At 37.7% G+C, this 20,455-nt stretch overlaps 1 protein-coding gene across 3 annotated transcripts in view; it reads left to right on the top strand.

The window, feature by feature from the left end:
* The window catches only part of RC3H2 (ring finger and CCCH-type domains 2), a 47,887-nt gene extending 30,625 nt beyond the window's left edge, over nt 1–17,262 (top strand). Inside the window, exons 11-21 of one of the 3 annotated variants that reach the window (XM_028509515.1) lie at nt 4,540–4,754; nt 5,358–5,788; nt 7,024–7,194; nt 9,151–9,297; nt 9,625–9,838; nt 10,076–10,160; nt 10,425–10,506; nt 10,590–10,724; nt 10,982–11,089; nt 11,185–11,333; nt 11,931–17,262. In XM_028509515.1, coding sequence (XP_028365316.1) covers nt 4,540–4,754; nt 5,358–5,788; nt 7,024–7,194; nt 9,151–9,297; nt 9,625–9,838; nt 10,076–10,160; nt 10,425–10,506; nt 10,590–10,724; nt 10,982–11,089; nt 11,185–11,333; nt 11,931–12,129 — 1,936 coding nt within the window. In that variant the 3' untranslated portion in view covers nt 12,130–17,262. The remainder of the gene's footprint in view (nt 1–4,539; nt 4,755–5,357; nt 5,789–7,023; nt 7,195–9,150; nt 9,298–9,624; nt 9,839–10,075; nt 10,161–10,424; nt 10,507–10,589; nt 10,725–10,981; nt 11,090–11,184; nt 11,334–11,930) is intronic. The other 2 variants (XM_028509524.2, XM_028509543.2) reach the window with 2 other exon arrangements.
* Nucleotides 17,263–20,455: the final 3,193 nt, after the last annotated feature.

The raw sequence follows: 20,455 nt of genomic DNA, 5'->3' as shown, positions 1-20,455 counted from the left end.
CTGAGACACTATAAAGATTTGTGCAGTGAATGGAATAGGTGCTGTGACTGATTGAACAGTTTAAAAGTGGTTTGCAGAGTTTCATGCTAGAGATTTCTTGCTGGATGATGCTCCATGGTTGGGTATACCAGCTGAATTTGATAGCAATCAAATTGAGACATTGATTGAAAATAATCAACATTATGTATTTAATCTGTTTTCTTTAGTTTACTCATCCATAAAATTATAGTATAATGATAGTGCCTATTATTATTATGAGGATTAAGTGACTTAACACTGCAATGTGCTTTGAGTAGCACCTGCCACATAGCACTCACTAAATATCAGCTATTATTGCCTCCATGATTGTTGGATTTCAGTAGAAGATTGAATTTGGCAAAGGGGTTGTGGTGCTTTAAGAAAAAGTTAAAACTTTCAGATGATCTGAAAAGTTACTTTTACCTCTCAAATGTCATGCTTTGGTATTCTTTTATCTTAAACTCCGAGTTGATGCATGTTCAGATTTTGTCACCCATAAATAGTGTGTATCTATTATATGCCTTCTAGGAAAAAAGACACACAGTATACTGCTGGTGATTTCATATAATAAATGATGGGTAGGTGAGCATTTGTATTTTTTATTTCATCAGTTAGCTTGTGATAGGGGAATTTGTTTATTAAAAGATCCTTACAGTCTTCCCTGGGGTAGATTTTAGAAGTGATGTATCAGAAAACATTGTCTAGTTAGCAAATGTTACTTGCACACTCATTCTGAACCCTGTTCTTGGCACTCCTGAAGGTACATGAGATGTATAAGACGTCTCTGTCTTTTAGAAACTTACGATGATACAGTTCTGGAGACAGTGTTTACATAAATGGAGAAATACCAAAGCTAGATACAAAAGGCCACATAATGTATAATTCCATTTATGTGAATGTCCAGAACAGGCAAATCCATAGAGACAGAAAGTAGATTCGTTGTTTCTAGGGCTAGGGCTTGGGGGAAGCAGGGCAGAGAGTGACTGCTAATGAGAACAGGTTTTTCTTGGTAGTGATGAAAATGTTTCACAATTAGGTAGTGGTGATGGTTGCACCTTGTGAATATACCAAAAATCACTTAAAAAGTGTAATCACTTTAAATGTATACCTTAAAAGGGTACATTATATCTCATTTTTAAAATGATGGACCAGGGAAAAAACTTTTTCAAATAAATTATTGTAAATAAATAAATAATTCCTTTAATCAAGAATTATGGATCTTCCACTATGTGCCAAACATCAGGCCAACTGGTGTAGTAATGAAAATGAACTAGACGTACTCCCTGCCTCTAAAGGTCTTCTAGTGTAGTTCGGGGGACAGATGTAAACAGATACATGTATTCTGAATGGCACTGCAATTGTTGTGTTCCAGGTGTTCTTGGAACATTAAAAAAAGAATAGTTCTATAGGGAGTTACTGTGAAAGGATTCTCAGAGGTTAAGGAGATGTGCTAGTTCCAAAAATATGTACTGTTAGGAAGGAGGGACTTCATCAGTAGAGGAAGGACACAGGCAAAAGCATGTAGGTATAAGAGAGGCTTCTGCAAAGGAAAGCCTGCAAGGTCACCTATGGCTGTAGTGATCTAGCTGTCAGACTGCAAGTTGACTTTTTCCTTAAGTTTGACTTTTTGGGATAGTTTGCATGATTTCATGAGACTATGAACCTTGTCATGGATATTATTGCCTTTTTCCTGATAACCTCTAAGGGTTTGTCATCTCAAAGTACTTGTCTATGTAAAACACTTAGCATAGTGCCTAGAATGTGCTTAATAATTGCTCAATAAGTATTGTTACAAGGAAGTCCTAATGATTTCCTTTGTTGCCTTTATTGAACTTCAAAAACTAAGTACAGCTCTAAAATACAGTGGCACCTTGGTACTAGTTAATTTGTTCTGGAACTTACGACAAGTGCTGAAACCAACGAGTACCAAACGATGAAGCATTTTCTCTTGTGCAGTGGCAAGTGCAACGAGTCCCAAGCAAGCACCAAGTGCTAGAACAATTTTTTCTCGTCTAAATGTGACAAGTACAGGGTTTGAGGAGTTCTGAAGCCAACAAGTACCGAAATAAGATGATATCTTTAAACTCCAAGCCAATACGTTTCTACATAGGAGTATTACACCACAGTTCTTTATCTTCTACATTTTAATACACAGTTACACATAGAGGTAAACATCTGCTAGACCAGTCTGCTGTAGTAGACGTAAAGGCAGCCCATTGTTCTTGTTGTTTATACTCCAGCTTTAAAAGGGCTTCTCTAGTTAGAAAAAAACCCTCTAATCTAGTTGAGATACACATATTGAGTTCCTCGTCAGTAACAAGATCATTTCATTGAGTCAAAACATGTCTAAGCTCTGCTAAAGTTTGGCTTCTTTTTTTTATCATTTAAAAGAAATTTTCAGTTACAGTTGACATGCAATACTATATTAGCTTCAGGTGTACAACATAGTGATTAGACATTTATGTAACTTAAAAGTGATCACTGGGTAAATCTATCCACTGGACACCGTTCAATACTATGATCTCATTGGCTGCCACTGACTATTCTGTAACCACCAACTTGCACTTCTTACACCCTTTCCCCTTTTCACCCATTCCCCCAACTCCTCCTTCCATCTGGCAACCATCAAAATGTTCTCTGTATCCCTTGAGTTTGTTTCCATTTTGTTTGTTCATTTATGTACTTATATTTTTAGATTCTACACATAAGTGATATCTGACTTATTTCATTTAGCATGATACCCTCTGGGTCTACTCGTGTTGTTGTCAATAGCAAGGTTTCGTTATTTTTCATGACTAATATTCCATTGTACATACATACCACTTCTTTTTAAAAAATATTTATTTATTTATTTATTTATTTATTTATTTATTTATTTTTAGAGAGAGGAGAAAGGAAGGAAAAAGAGAGAGAGAAACATCCATTGCTTGTCTTTCATATGCCCCCAGCTGGGGACCTGGCCTGCAACCCAGGCATGTGTCCTGACTGGGAACTGAACCAGTGATCTTTTGGTCCACAGGCCAGCACTCAGTCCATTGAGCCACAACAATCAGGGATATGTGTACCACTTTATTCATTCATCTATTGATGTACACTTAGGCTGCTTCCATATTTTGGCTATTATAAACAATGCTGCAACAAATGTATGGGTGTATGTGGGTGTCTTTTCCAATTAGTTTTTGGGTCCCTTTGGATAAGTACCCAGAGTGGAATTGCTGGGTCCTTCTTTGTCTTTTGTAGACTTTGTTTTAAAGTCTATATTTTGTCTTGTATAAGTATTGCTACCCTACCTAGCTTTTGTTTGTTTGTTTGCTTTCATTTAATGAAATGTCTTTCTCCATCCCTTTACTTTCAGTCTGTGTTTTTCCATCTGCAGTGAGTCTCTTGAGGGCAGCATGTGTAAGGGTCTTGTTCACTTATACATCCAGCCACCCTATGTCTTTTGGTTGGAGGATTTAATCCATTTACATTTAAAGTAATTGGTGATAGATAGTAAAGTTATTGCCAATTTATTACTCATATTTTTTATCTTATTTTTTCTTCTTAAAGAAGTTTCTTTAACATTTCTTATAATACTGGTTTGGTGGAGAGGAACTCTTTTAACTTTTGGGGAAAGTTTGACCTTTTTCTTTAAACTTTTATTAATCTGAGGGAGAGGGAGAGAGAAACACTGATTCCTTGTTCCATTTATTTATACATTCATTTGGTTGATTCTTGTATATGCAATCGAACCTGCAACCTTGGTATATCAGGATTATGCTTGTAACCAACTGAGCTTCCTGGCCAGTGCCAAAAATTTGACTTCTTAAAAACCATGATGAGATTCTTTGGGGCTGATTGCTTGGTGACTCAACAAGGCAAATCCTTTATATTTAAAAAAAAGATTAAAAATTTGTGTATTTTTCATTAGTTTAATGAATTAACCATTTAATTGGCATTTTCTTTATCCAACAGATACTTACTCTGTGGCAGGAACTGTTTCATTTGTCCAACAAGTATTTCCTTAGTGCCTTCTCTGTGCTAGGAACTGTTTTAGGTTCTGCGATGTAGCAGTTAACGAAAGGGACAAAAAGGCTTTCTCGAGGTGCTTATATTTCAGCTAACCTAACTCTTACTAGAACAACCCTTCCTTAACATGTCTGTCCTCTTTGTCCCGAAGAATAATACTGGTAGACTACACTGTTTCTGTTGAGAATTTATTGAAAAAGGATTTTTTAAAAATTTCCAATAGGGAAAATTTTTGTTCAAAGAACAAGTAGAAAGGACTGATGGGTCACTTTAGTGCATGGGATTTGTTTGGGTTTCTTTTTGCTCTCATCAGAGATCTCTTGCTGTGATGCTGTGAATTAGCAGTGTAAGGTGCAGTGAAATTCATCGCCTTATGTGTCACTATGGAAATACCTAAAGTATCTTTCTGTTAGTTTGTTTTACTATGTAATTTTATGAAAATTCCTGCTGAAGAAGACTTAGGAGTCATAGACAGTGATTTATCATTTGCTTTTTCTTAAATTTTATTTCCAGTAAAATTGGTTCTCCACCCAAGACTCCTGTAAGTAATGTAGCGGCTACCTCAGCTGGGCCTTCTAATATTGGAACAGAACTGAATTCTGTGCCTCCAAAATCCAGCCCATTTATAACTAGAGTACCAGTATATCCTCAGCATTCTGAAAACATTCAGTATTTTCCAGATCCAAGGACTCAGATATCCTTTGAAGTCCCACAGTACCCACAGACAGGTAAGTAATATTAGATAATTCTAAGGATAAAAACTGTAACATACAGAAATTGCCCTAAGAGTGTGTAATTCTACACACAAATAGCTTTAAAGTTCTCATTCTTATGAATCAAATATAGGGTCCATGGATGAGTTTCAAAGAGTTCTGTAAATTCTCTGAAATGATATGCAAAATGGTTTATATACTTAGGTGTAATTTTGGAAAGACAGTGCACAACTTACATAAATTTTGAAAGAGGCTTTAACCTAGGCTTCCAACAAGGTCAGGAATCAGTGCTGTAATTGTAATTACTTAATTCAAAACCTGTGGCAATAGATGACCTCGAAGGAACTTTACCATCCATCTGTTAATAGCTCTGTCATGTGTTTTTTAGAGAGCAATTTAACAAAGTAATGAATGTTAATGATTTTCACATAGTTGTCTCTTAAAAGGAGATAGTAACTATAGAAACTATATGTACGTTCTTTCAAAGGCAGGGGAAACTTAAGTAATGTCAAAACTCATTTTATATTCCCACATTAAAAACTACTTTAGACTTAAACCATTATAAGATGTTTGATTTTACTAAGATTATATTAAATATTCCTCTTTTTAATTTTCAAGGATACTACCCACCACCTCCAACAGTACCAGCTGGTGTGGCTCCCTGTGTTCCTCGCTTTGTGAGGCCCAATAATGTTCCAGAGTCTGCCCTCCCACCTGCTTCTATGCCATATGCCGATCATTACAGTACATTTTCCCCTCGAGATCGAATGAATACTCCTTATCAACCTCCTCCTCCGCAGCCATATGGACCAGTTCCTCCAGTACCTTCTGGAATGTATGCTCCTGTGTACGACAGCAGGCGCATCTGGCGTCCACCTATGTACCAACGAGATGACATTATTAGAAGCAATTCTTTACCTCCAATGGATGTGATGCACTCGTCTGTCTATCAGACATCTTTACGAGAAAGATATAACTCTTTAGATGGGTATTATTCAGTGGCTTGTCAGCAGCCAAGTGAACCAAGGACAACTGTGCCTCTACCAAGGGTAAGTGATGATGGAAATATCAGTGCTGTAATGTGATGGTTAAGAACCCCGGGTCTGACATCAGACCACCCAGGTATACAAGGTCTGTCCAGAAGGTATCCAGCCATGTAATATGAAAAATAGAGACATTTATTGAAGAAGATACAAGAAATATTGTACATAGGACAATGATGGTGCCTCAGTTCCCTTCAAAATAGGCTCCTTGGGACCTCACACAGTTCTCCCAATCTCCATCAGCTTCCACATTGTATTTTCCTGAATCTCATCAATGGTCTGAAATCTCTTCTCTTTCAAAGGTGATTTTAGTTTTGGGAAAAGCCAGAAGTCACAGGGCACCAAATCTGGGCTGTAGGGGAGCTGAGTTACCAGGGTGATTTGATGTTTTGCCAAAAAACTCTGCACAAGATGTGATGTGTGCATGGGCTCACTGTCATGATGAATCTGCCAACCACCAGTTGCCCATAGCTGCAGCCTTCTGAATCATCCAAATAGTTTCCATGGAGGAATGTTCAAGCTTAACACAAACTTTGATGCAGATTTGTCGCTGTACTTGCTCAGTCATTTTGAATGTGATGGCCACACAGTGCACATGCTCACTCAATGGCGTCTGCCACCCCCACTGACTAGTACAGTGAAGTCCTCATTGTTCACATATGCATATTCCGGTCCACTCTCCTTGGCTGCCAGGTTATATCGATGTTGTGCAATTAGTTCTCATTATGTTAACAGTGGCTGGACTTTTTCTGGACAGGCTCGGTATATCCTGGCTCCTCTACTTATTAACTGGGTGATTTATGGAAGTTACTTTACTTCTGTCAGTTTTTTTGTCTGTTTGATGGAAATAATAGTAATACTTACCTCATGAGGCTGTTGTGAGGGTTAAATCAGAAAAAACAGAGCTCTTAGAACTGGACCTGATACATTATTAATGCTCAATAAATGTTTGGATAGAAAATTGATGGGAAGGTAAAAAGCAATCATCAAAATACAGCAACGGGCTCTGTTTTCAGTATCCCAGCATTCACACCAAATAACTTCCCAAAACCCTAAAAGTGAGTGCTCATATTTTACTTTTAACGTAACTTGACCCCTTCATTTAAGTGTATGGAGAATAGGCTCGGATGACTTCCCTATTGTAATTTATTTTTAGTCTCCAAAGTATAATAAATTGTTTACATTATTTCCCCAGAACTGCTCCCTACATGATTAAGATTGTTTCTTTTATCGCCCCTTAGGAACCCTGTGGTCATTTGAAGACCAGTTGTGAGGAACAAATGAGAAGAAAGCCAGAACAGTGGGCGCAGTACCACACTCAGAAGGCACCTCTTGTCTCTTCGACCCTTCCTGTGGCAACACAGTCTTCTACACCGCCTTCTCCTCTGTTCAGTGTCGACTTCCGCACTGATGTAAGAAAGGTTTTGGTCACTCAATGTTGCAGGGGCAGGTCAAACAGCAGACTTTAGAGCACTGAGCCACACCGGGGCTAGCTATAGTGGGTATTTTGCAGTGGCTTGGTGTGCAGCTGAATTTAGTTCAGTCAAATTGAGTATGTAAGGACTAGGGCTAGATGTTATGGATCTCTGAAGACCATGAAGTCACAGTGGGGTGTTTTTTTTTGTTTTGTTTTGGGTTTTTTTTTTTTTCAGTTTTTTTTTTTTCTTATTTTTAAGATTTTATTTATTATTTTTAGAGAGGGAAGGGAGGGAGAGAGACAGAAACATCAGTGTGCGGTTGCTGGGGGTCATGGCCTGCAACCCAGGTATGTACCCTGACTGGGAATCGAACCTGCGACACTTTGGTTCGCAGCCTAAGCTCAGTCCACTGAGCTATGCCAGCCAGGGCTCACAGTCCTTTTTTTTACCAGAAATTCAAAATCTTTTCAGCAGTATAGTTTTCGTTATTTTTTTATTTTTATTAATAAGATTTATATCTGCCATTTATTGAGCCCCTGCTTGTGCCAGTCAGTACTTAGGCACTGTAATAAGCATTTATGTAATGTTATTTAATTCTCACAAAAACTTTAGGGGGTAGGTGTTCCCCATAGTTTGTATGTTAGGATCCTGCTCAAAGAAATTAGTTTGCCCAAGTAACAAGTTCGGCCTGTAAATAGCTGAAGTTTGAATCTTGGTCTGAGGTGTTTCTTCCCTACTGGACAAAGGTGTGGGTGGCCTGCTGTAGTGTTCCCGCTGTTGCGGCACTGCGGATCGTCGTTCTGGTCCTTGCAGAACCAGTCTCTGTGCCAGGACCATTGCAGTGCCCTGGTGTTCTCAGTACTGTTATAATTGGAGTGCACCGTTAATTTTGTTTTTAATTCCTCTGGTTTATTCTCTATCCCTAGAGGTTCTAATATAAAAAATTTTAAATCTCTTCATTGTGAAAACTTTTAAACAAAAATAGAGAGAATAATATAATAAACCTCTATGTCCCTTCACATGGCTTCCACAAGTATCAACTCAGTAAACCTTATTTCATTTGTGCCCCTTCTTCCTACTGGGTTATTTTGAAGTAACTGTAGATATCAAACATTTCCATGCATGAATATTTCAGTAAACCATTGAATTTTTAAACTAGATCCAAATTTGTCTCATCAGACTTAAATTTCTTCAGACCAGGTAAACATCTTGACAGCAGAGGGATAGGTTGGCCACTTGCTTGATAGAAAACCGTGTTTGTGTTTTATGCTATGCTTTAGGAAGTAAGAATTTCCCTGAGACTCAGATCTGCTATTAGTTAGTAATATGACTTGGGATAAGCAATTAAACCTTTTTGGCCTGGAGTGTTCTTAGCTATGTAATTAATAAACTGGATCTAATGATTCTTACAACTTTATTATTCTTGTTTTACAGTCATTCTTGGAGCCTCTTTCAAATGTTTCCAGTTTTCCTTCTAGTTTCAGGGCCGTCTTTGAATTCTTTTTGTTCTTTATTTAATGCTGTCTTGTTTATCAGTTATGTTTCCTTATGCACATACATTATTCTTTTCTCAAAATTATAAACTACTTTAGGACATGGACTGTAACCTGTGTGTCGATGTCTACCTGTTTCCCTTTTCTTTTAAATTCATTTTATGAAGCACCTCATATCAATTAATAGGCATGCTATAAATTATTTGTTGATTGGTTTTAATGGTATCTGTCTGGGGTTCCTTATGAGCACTTAAATATCAAAGTAAAAAGAGAAGGCATTCTATCTATTTCTATTAATAAATAATATAAATATAAATAGTAAAAGTACTATTTGTTTTTTATATTAGTTCTGAAGGTTTAATTCACTGGTTCTGTACTAGTTACTTAATATTAGTTACAAGTTTGTAAATTTAAGTTTCTTACTAATTGGCTGTGCCTTTTTCTTTTTCTAAATCAGCTGTCTGAGAGTATGAGTGGGACAAAATTTGAAGAAGATCATCTTTCCCATTATTCTCCCTGGTCTTGTGGCACCATAGGCTCCTGTATAAATGTCATCGATTCAGAGCCCAGAGATGTGATTGCTAATTCAAATGCTGTGTTAATGGTATGATTCAGGGGCCTGGGAGGATATTTTGCATGTTGACTCAGATTTTAGAATGATTGAATACTTTCATCTTCATTCTTGCTATATAACTCATCTGTAAGCAGCAGAGTTATATTTAGGTAAGTCTGAACTAAATCAAATTTAATGTTTAAATTATTTGAGCTCAGTTTGGTGGTTTAAAATAGATGTTAGATTATCATTAAGATCTACAGCTAGTGTTAAATTTACCAGAAAACTTAATTCCATGTCATTTGAAAGCACATGCTTATAGTACTAGCTGAAGTAATTGCCAACAGTCCTTTTACTGATTTTCTTTGGTTTATGCAGGACCTAGACAGTGGGGATGTTAAGAGAAGAGTACATTTATTTGAAACTCAGAGAAGGACAAAAGAAGAAGACCCAATAATTCCTTTTAGTGATGGACCTATCATCTCAAAATGGGGTGCAATTTCCAGATCTTCCCGTACAGGTTACCATACCACGGATCCTGTCCAGGCCACTGCTTCCCAAGGAAGTGCGACTAAGCCCATCAGCGTATCAGGTAATCCACTAACTAATGCCTCATCTGGTATGTTCTAGCACTGTGTTTAGTCCCCATTTTGTGAGGTACAGAACATTTCCCTCCATTTAACAACGCCGTGAACTCCGAATTAAATGGTTTAGCCAGGAGAACATGACAAGGTGGAAAAAATACAGATCTTTTTTGAAAAGTATCTGTTTATGTCTATATCCCAATTTTTTACTTTTCTGATCACTGTTTCTTTCTACATTTCTATAGATTATGTCCCTTATGTCAGTGCTGTTGATTCAAGGTGGAGTTCTTACGGTAATGAGTCCACATCATCAGCACACTATATTGAACGGTAAGGTTACTCATACTTCTTTAGGATTGTCTCTTCTTGCACTTTTATGTATCCTTAGTGTACAGATTCTGTACCCAATTGTTTATGAAGTGTGCTTTGCTAGTTTTAGCTATGTAACAAACTTCTGAAGTTTTACATTTGGAATGACGACTGAAACTTTCAGGGTTCATCTGTTACATGAAGCATATATAGTATATAGTCATTACTGCTTTAGTTGCTTCGCTTATTTCACTTTTATTACAATAAACATGTTTCTCTTTAAAGGGACAGATTCATTGTTACTGATTTATCTTGTCATAGAAAGCATTCCAGTACTGGAGACCTTTTAAGCATTGAACTTCAGCAGGTAGGTTCTGTGACACTCATCTTTGACTTAAAAAAAAAATAGGATGGTGGTTAGAAGCCAACTTTCCTTTTTTTTCCTCGTAGGCCAAGAGTAACTCGTTGCTCCTTCAGCGGGAGGCCAATGCTCTGGCCATGCAGCAGAAGTGGAGTTCCCTGGATGAAGGCCGCCACCTTACCTTAAACCTTCTGAGCAAGGAGATTGAATTGAGAAATGGAGAGGTAAAGAAGCAGAACCTGTCAGCTGGATGCTTAATGTATTTGTTGTTTGCTGCTGCTGCATGTAGATTTATGCCCTTAGTGCATCTTAGTGTACCTTTTTCTGATAGATGCTTGCTTTTGAAACTTAACAATAGCACTAAAATCGTGGTCCCAAATTTCTTAAATACTTTAGATCAATCACTGGGATTCCGACTTTAATTTAAAAGGGAAGCCCCGGTCTCCACAGGTATAAAAATCAGTGTTTTTTTAAATTACAGAGTGATTATACAGAAGATGCAACAGATACTAAGCCTGATAGGGATATTGAGTTAGAGCTTTCGGCACTTGATACTGACGAACCAGATGGACAGAGTGAACAAATTGAAGTAAGTAGCACAGTTAGATATTTAGGAAGCTTTATTCTATTGGCAACTAAAGTAAAGTACTTTCACACTGAAAGATTAACATTTAATTTTCTTAGGAGATCCTGGACATACAGCTTGGTATCAGTTCTCAGAATGATCAGTTGCTGAATGGAACAGCAGTGGAAAATGGGCATCCAGTACAGCAGCACCAAAAGGAGCCACTGGAGCAGAAGAGACAGAGTTTAGGTGAAGACCATGTGATTCTGTGAGTGTTAGACAGAAATCCGTAACCATGAATGCTTAGAACAAAATAGATGCAGTGTTAACTTCATTGTTGGCTCTTTTTATCCTGTGAGGGGAGGACCTTATATTGTAGGCAATGATTGGGTCAGTCTGGATTTTTAGGAGAGTAGAGCTAAATTGGAACTAACAAAGTGGTCCATTTTAGTAGCCCGAAACTTGCTTTTTCTTGAGGTAAAAATTAGTCTTTGTGCTCCAGCATCAGGTTATACTCGTCAGTCTGGTGGCCAGACTTGCAGACTACGAGATGGAGGATTAAAACCTACATGTAGGGTTTCCCTTTCTAAAAACCTTGTTAAGATTTTTGTGGCTCTAATATTGTCATTTTGTATATTACTGCCAAAATATGGGCTAATCTTGAACTTGTTAGTCTGAAATTAATCAATGTTTTAATTTTTTATTTTAATTTTTGGAAAATATAACTTTCTTAGTGATCTCTGGTAATTTTTAGTGTTAAAAAGATATGCCTTTGCTAGAGGCTCTTAAAGTTTGGTATAGCTTTTTACCTATGTTTTAAGTTTTCACCTGAAGCTAATTTGTTTTCAATGTCATTTTTTCTCAGGGAGGAGCAAAAAACAATTCTGCCGGTAACTTCTTGCTTTAGCCAGCCACTCCCAGTGTCCATTAGCAATGCAAGTTGCCTCCCCATCACCACATCTGTCAGTGTTGGCAGCCTCATTCTGAAAACTCACGTTATGTCTGAAGATAAAAATGACTTTTTAAAACCTGTTGTTGCAAATGGGAAGATGGTTAACAGCTGAAAGGAGGTTCATCTTTCAAATTTGTGACCATACCATGGAAGCATTTACACTAGCTTTTTATATATATAATATATATATTATATAATGTATATTTTTTTTAAAAAAAAGATATTACTGGGGGCATCCAGTTCCTGTGGACTCTTTGATACTTCAAGCCCTCTTGCATTAGCATTATGAAAAAAAAAAAAGAAAATTTACTAGGGTAACACGTTCACTTTCCAGAAGTGATTGGAATTTGGACATTTAACTTAAGCTTCAAGCAGCTTTTTATGAGTTTGTAGCAATCTGGTGCAGTAACTGAGCCATTTCCTATTTTAAATGGCTTCTGTAGAAAATTAACAACTCAGTTATTTAACTAGCAGGATCCTACAATGATACATCTAGTGAAAGTAGACTTAATTAACTTATTTATTTCTATTTTATGTTTCACTAAGAGAAATTTCCATCTCATTCCAGCTGCTTTATTTATCTTTTTCATGGGACTTTGCATGATTTTTTTTTTAATTTGAAGAGTGGAGTTAGATGTTCTTACCATAGAATTTTGCAGGGTTATAAACTAGCTTTCTTTACTGCATTATGTGTAGGAGTGTGGTGCAGTGCTTTTATCTGTAGCATTTAAAATTTTTTTAGTTTTCCATTTTTCAAGAATAGTTTCTGCTTTGTTAATATTTACATACAGGCTACTTGTTGAAATAATTAAATATATAACCAAGTGCCTAAGTCTTTCAGCTGATGTACTAGATATTAAATTCTCCTAAGTTATGCAGAATCGTTTTTACAATTTTGATAAATTATGCACTAATGTAATGGCAGTTTTTTAAAATGCAGATTTAAGCCTGTGCATTATTGAATCTGATGACTTGGCAAAGAATCAGGTGCTTTCAGCTTTCTTGAGAAAACCCTGTATGTAGTGTTTGCACTGACTAACAAGATGGTGTTGCTGGGTTTTTAATTTAAACTAATTACTTTGGGTGTTCATTACATTATCTTGGTTAAATATTGTTTATTGTTACTTCATGTTGGGGTTTAATTTTCCCTTTTTACTGACTGTTAGGTTGATAAGACTATGAACCATGTAATAATAGAACATTGGCTAACCTTTATTCATACTTAAAAACATGAATAATTTCTGCCCTGCTAAAATGTGACTGAAAAGTGTTTTGACTTGGCATCTGAAAGTACGCAGTATGTGCAACCAGGCATGCCCCAGATCTGTTGGAGGTAGTTTAGTGAAACCTAAAATTTCAGTCAACATTTGAAAACAAAAGCTGGGCATTCCTTTCTAATCTTACCTATACTCTGTTTTGTTTTTCCTGTTTCTTTAAGATTAGTTTGACTTTTATTATTATTTTTTTAATTAACTTCTGTGAAGTTGTTTACTCTGAAAATTGTACTGGAACATTTTAAGCCAAGCTGATCTTTCACCAGGTGTACTGTATGTAAGGGCTTTTCCTGCTAGCAAAATGCTTAAACAGGATCATGTTATTGGTCGTCTGAGCTATTTAGTTGTTTTACAAAACCACAGCATTGTATCAGATAAGATTTTGATAAAAAGTTTTGTGCACATTTCCAGGGGCGGGAGGGTTAACATTTCCCTGAAATTTCTTGATTAGAATGAGTCAATACTGGTGTTTGATACCTGTCTTAATGAACATGCTCATAAGGTGACTGATAAGTTGTAAATATACCTGAGAAACAAAGGGGTAGTTTTGATATTCTGGTGTCAGTATGGAAGATCTTACACGTTTATTTAATACTCAAGTGTATGAAGATGTTTGTAACATAACAGCACAGTAGCCTTGACTTAGTTTCCTTCGGTTAGTACTGTACCTTTTTGCCATGGCCAGTGCTCCCTGTCCCTACAAAGACGTTTATTTATTTCACTCTGTAACCTGAAATGAATAGGAACAAGAGTTTTAAACCATGTTGCGTTAACTTATTCTGACATTATAAATTAGCCTAGGATATTACAGGAACATGATTGTTATATAATTTATATCAGAACCTTTCTATAAATACGTGCTTATTACATTTGAAATGCTTCCAATGTACTTTATTTGCTGTTTGTATTTCCAAAAAGGATATGCAAACCATAATGTCTATTTCATGGATATTTAAATAGTGAGATCTTCCATGTTGAAGGTAATGTATTTTTTTTTAAGATTTAAAAATTGCTATTTTGTTACAAAATAGAGACCTATTAACAGTTTGAGAGCTCCTTATGTGCCCTCAGGGAAAGAACCCTCTGTGCAACAGAACTACGCAAAACATCTTCAGCACGTTCTGAGGGTGAATATATACTACATAAATTGATCTTGTGTATTTAACCATATCTTTTTAATTTTAAAATTGAGATTTTGAAACGTGGTTGTGCTCTGCTGGAGGGGGTTGGGATAAACTGCTTAGGTGTTTGCCTACTTGTCCAGTGAAATTACATTTGCATCAGTGTATGTATATACCTGCCAACCTTATTGGTATGTCTTGGAACATTTATATTAAAATAATGCTTGTCTTGCAGCAGGTGATCCCATAAAACAGTAACTCCCTGTTCTTAAAACCTTATTCTCATTCTAACAACATAGGAATTTTTCTGTGTTGCATCAATCTGTATTGCTTTCTTTATGTAGTAGCCATCTTCTGTTTTCTTGTGGTGGGTTTAGTGTGAAGTGAAGACATTGGTTCTCTGCCACTTTAGAAGAAAGTTCAGTGCATCTGATCTTTCCTCAAGATGGTAACTACTGATGTCACAGAGGAAGAAATACAACTCAGACATAAAATGTGACTTTAAAATTGGGGTCAGTCCCTGTCCTTTGACCCTTTTACCAATGTGTGATGTACATATGTTTGAAATCAAAGGGTATAAAGCAGTAGGAAAGGGAATTGGTGATGTTGGTACTAAATTGCATTATGTTGCCTATGTTCTAATTAGAAAAGGGTAGTCTGAGGTCTGGAAAATGGGAAATGGTGTTTTTTTTGTTGTTTTTTTGTTTTGTTGTTGGGTTTTTTTTCCACTTTTTATGTTTCTGTTTTTCAATTTCTAAGTCTTATTCTGAAGTCCATGTGCCTCATTTAGATACCATGAATATAGCATCAGTAGGTCTCTTTTGTGGTCTCATTTCATTTTGTAAATTCTGAGAAAGTTACCTATGTATTTCATCTAGTTGGTACCTGAACAAAGCATCTAGCTGGTACCCCTTTGCTGCCATGACTTACACTTTCAATACCATCTGATAAACCAGTGTGAGGCGTGAAAGTTGTGCATTGTAATTTTTCCAGAGAAGGTACTTCACTGGACCAGTGGCACTGATTTTTTTCCTAGTAGCTATTTACTCTCACAAGGGAATGATAAAAGAAACCTCCTATACTAGGACTGAAAATTTCCATTTGTGTGGATCTAGTCACTTTCACTCAAATTTCAAGTTATTGCTAAGTACAGGGTGGGCAAAAGTAGGCTCACCATTGATCATAGAATTGATGAACAAGTGTAAATTCTACTTTTGCCCCACCCTGTTATATAAAGCACATTCCAATTTTATATGCAGCCTTGAGAAAATTATAGGATGCACAGCAGTTCATAGGAATTTAAAATGGGATCATTTAAACACTTGAAAACATTGTTTTAAAAACCATCTAGCTTGCTTTTGCATTTTGGACATTAAAGCCATGGTTGTCCTGTTAACGGGTGGAATTTGTGACCATCAAATTCAGCATGTGATTTCAACTTTGAGTCTGAATATTTCTTCCCTAGTTTCTTCCAATCATTTTCTGAGCAAACTGTCACCAGTAGTGGTAACTAAACATTAAAGGGAAGAGTTACATTGCAACTACGTATTCATTAACTGGAAGAACTTTTCTTGTGTTTTAGTGAATGAAGAGTGTTGATGGGATCACTTACTGTAACAATTCCTACATGAGAACCCCTTCTGCAAGCAGAAAAATTAATATGCTCAAGGAGTATCCCATTTTCTGGATAAATTGAATAAATTTGCTAGTTACTTCTTTAGCAGTTTCCTTGTATCCCTTTGCTGGCAAGGGAATACAAGGGGTCAAGGTCACTGATCAGAATACTCCACATTTGAGTGGAGTCTTATTTTTACTCCAAGAGCAGTTATTCCCCCAAGTCTGAAATTGGTGTGTTTTTTTTTTTAATAAAAATTTAAAAATATCCTCAAACCAGTGGAACACAGACACTGGCTACACTTAGTACTGCCAAAAGCCAAGGTCATTTGCATATATTCCATCGATCTGTCAAGAATTAGGCCTCACTTTATAACCCAAGGCATGGAAGTGCATGCATTCTCTTAGCTGGGCAAACAATTATACTGTAGTTGTGATACAACACATGTGGCTTTTATTCGTACTGCACATATCCACTGTACAGCCACTTGGGAGTATCGTGGTTAGCTTGCAGCAACTGCTGTCTGCATTTATACTGTTTATTGCATATTCTTTTCCCTGGAAGTGAAAGAGAAATGTTTTTCTTGTTGCATTGATTACATTTTATAAATTTGCTTAGCTGGAAAGTTTGGGAAAAGAGGCCTGTTTGTCAATTGTACAACCGATTGTGAAGCTCTAGTGTGAATATTTTTACGTCTGTATTAGACATTTTCTTTGCAAATCTATTGTTCGATTGAAATGTAAATGAAATTAAAGATGGTGTACACCCATCATGTAAAAAGCAGGCACCATCTCTAAGATGGATTTAATGCTCATTTTTAAGGCATATACTCAGCTTCTATTTAAAACTATAATTTAAAATAATTCTGTACAATGAAATGGGGAATATATATGGGAATAAATTCTATTCCATTTATTTCAATTTGAATTTCCAAATTGTAATGTTTCCCTTTGTGCTATAGGAATAGGATTAACTGGGGGAAGGCTAGGACTTATAAGGCCTGTATATGGGGGGAGGGCAGAGATGGAACAATGAGGGTTGTGATGATAGTGAATAGCAAAGAGTGAATTCTGTGTGTTTTTGCTGTAGGACTGAAGTGAAGAGATATTAGCTTTGGCTGTTCACAGAATAGAGCATCATGATTTTCAGTGTTTGAGAGAAAATTGATGGAAAAAGTTTGCAGTACTTGACATGTATTTGCATGCACAAAATAAAATTATTTGTCCACCTTAAAAGTTGTTTGTTTAGTGTCAATATTAAGTTTATGGTGCATTGTAGTTATCTTGATTTCCTTGGTCTATTTTTTTGGCTCAACTAAGCTACCAGATATTAAGTGGAGATTTATCCATGTATACATCATTGGGAAGGATCTTACAGAAATTAATAGACCAGAGAGGTAGAAATATTCCTTAATTCAATCGGTCACTTCATTCATTCAGTGGGAAATGAGGACAAAGATAATGCTAGCAAGTCAAGGTATTGAACTCACAGTATTTCTCTTAGTGGGAAAAATAGGGCAAATACACAAACAACTAATACAAAGTAATGTTATGCAAGTGTGAAGTCAGTTCTATGGGCTCTCAGCAGGTGAACAGAAAATGGCCTGAGTGAATCTAGACACCATGTTCACTGTGCCTTGAGTAAAGTTTTACTCATTTTATCAACTGATGTATTTTAAAACCCCTGTCTGTGCTGGTCTTTAAGGTTAAAAGTCAAGGAAACATGAGCTCTTTGGAGAGAGAGAAAGAAACATCTAGAAGCCTACAGTGTGAAATGGGAAAGACCAATCTGAATAACCAGCTCAATGAACTGTGTCCCAGTGTGTGAAAACTCCAAAAGGGAAATTATGAGGTGGGTAGTGGTGTTGGTGAGCCACAGGAGGTACTTTGAAAAGTGACCCTGCGCTAGACTTTGTAGGCTGAATAATTTCACCAAGCAGAGATAAGTGGGGAGAAAACAGCCCTTCACTATAGCTATTGTGATCCTCCTTTTAAATTTGACATGTTAACTTGCCAAAGAACCCCAAAACAAGAAAAATAGTGGAATTGCTCCACCTTCCACAAGGGGTGCTGCTGGTGGTTGGAACCTGTTTTAGCCGTGAGTGTTACTGTAGAAGGAACGTTTAAGGAGCACTTCATGTGTTCCAGACACAGTAATAAGTGCTGTCAGTATATTACAATCTAGGACCATTATTGCCACCATTTTACAGATGAGGGAACTGAGGCATAGTCTTAGGGAATTTTCCCGGGGTCATACAGCTAGATGAGGTAGGTAGAGCCTCTATAAAGGACATTGAATATCGTACTAAAGACACTGCTAGCGAGCCTTGGAAGTTGGGTGATTTGAACAACTTAGGGTTTTGGAAAGATCACCTCGGCAGTGATGTGAGTCGAAGCTGGAGACAGATCAGCAGGGAGGCGAGGTCAACGTAGGGAAGAAGTGTAGAGCATGGCCAAAGCGAAGGTGGAGGAAAAGGGATGGATTTGAAAAGCAGGAGAGAGTAATTGATGGGATCTGTTGTGGGGAGAGTATATTAGACATCTACACCTTAGAGTGGATTAAGTTTGGTATAGAGTCCCAGCGCTCACTGCTGAGAACAGACTGCTGTTTGTGGAGCATGTAATCTTGCATATTTGTGAAATATGGCACCCTGGACTGACCGCTGAGATCCAGAAGGGGAAGAACCACGGATAGTTGATCCAGGCAAAGGAGAGGCATCTTAATGACAATAATGAAATTCCAGAAGGGTTTTATTTCTTTCATAGTTAATACTGGAGTAATTATCATGCAAAGACTACGATTTTTTAATAATTGAAAACTGTAGTGCAGTGGTCCAACCTGAACATTACAGTCACCTTGGGATCTTTTAAATCCTCACTTGAGGATATGTTTATTGATTTTATAAAAAAAATTTTTTTTAGCCTCACCTGAGGATATTTTTTTCATTGCTTTTAGGGAGAGAGGAAGGGACAGAGAATCATCCATTGGTTGCCTCCCATACCGCCCAGACCAGGGATTGTACAGGGCACGTATGCACCTGGACAGGGGACCGGGGATGGAGGATTGAACCTAAAACCTAGGCATGCACCCTGATGGAATCAAACCCGAAACCTTTCAGTTGTGGAATAATGCTTCAACCAACTGAGCCACACTGGTCAGGGCTGTTGATTGATTTTAGAAAGAGAGGAACGGAGAGACAGAAACGGATGAGAGAGAGAAACATTGATCGTTTGCCTCCCATACGCACCCCTACTGGGGATTGAACTCACAACCTAGGCATGAGCCCTGACCAGAGAGATTGAACCACAACCTTCTGGTGCATGGGATGGTGTTCTAACCAATGTAGTCACCCGGCCAGGGCTACCTCTGGACATTTTAAAAATCCCAAAGCGCAGACTACAACCTGGACGGATTAAATCACAACCTCTAGGAGTGGGGCCGTCAGTGCTTTTGAAGCTCCCTAGGTGCTTCCAATGTGCAGAAAAGTTAGGAAACTACTGCCAGAATGAACATAAAAGGGCTTAGTCCAGGTGCGTTGAAAACATCCGTCATCGATGTTTGGGCCCATGTAAGTTTTCAGAGACTCATTCAACAAATATTTTTTAAGAATCTACTGTGTACTAGACAATAAGGATACAGGAGTGAACTAGCCCCTAACTTCATGAAATTTGGAAGGACAAAAGAAATAAAAGATACATTTGGATGAGGAAGCGTAATACAAGCAGAATGAATACAATGCAACCAGATGATGAGATTCTGCCAGGTGAGCGTAGTAATTCTCTGCACTGTGGACAGTTTTCAGTAGGGCCGTCTACTGAACATCTCCATTGGGATCTCGAATAGACGTCTCTAACTTCACATGTCCAACTCTGAGTTTCTGGGGTTCCTCCACTCCCCAAACTACACCTCTGTCTGACCTGTTTCAGTTCCTACCCACTTGACCGCTCTCACACCCATTCTAACAGCAGATCCTCCCAAATATATTCAACGTTTGCCCACTCCTCATCACCTGGGCTCAAGTCCCAGTTCTCTCACTTGAGGTGTCACAGCCTCCTGCTCTCCCTGCTGCTGTCCTGCAGCTTAGTCTCACCACTGAAGCTGCAGGGAGTCCATTGAAGTGCTCAGTGATCATTTCACTCCCGTGCCCCAGGCCTCCGAATGCGTCTCACATCGCCCAGAGTGAAAGCCAGCCCTTGCCTTGACGCTGCTCCCTGTGCTCCAGCCACACCAGCGGCCGTGGCATCCGCCACGGTGGGCACGCCCCCATGTAGGGCCTTTACACGAATGTCCTTTACGGAGAGAAGGCTTCCCCCAGCCACTTCGATATCTTCGTGACCAGACCTCTCACTCTCTTCAGGCCTTTATTCAAAAGTCAACCTCGTAACTGGATGGAGAGTAATGGACGGGGAGGTGATCAACAGAAGTATT

Source organism: Phyllostomus discolor, chromosome 3 (genome assembly GCF_004126475.2).
Source record: "Phyllostomus discolor isolate MPI-MPIP mPhyDis1 chromosome 3, mPhyDis1.pri.v3, whole genome shotgun sequence".
NCBI lineage: Eukaryota > Metazoa > Chordata > Mammalia > Chiroptera > Phyllostomidae > Phyllostomus > Phyllostomus discolor.
Note: the sequence above shows the minus strand (reverse complement) of the source record. Positions and strands in the feature narration are given on the sequence as shown.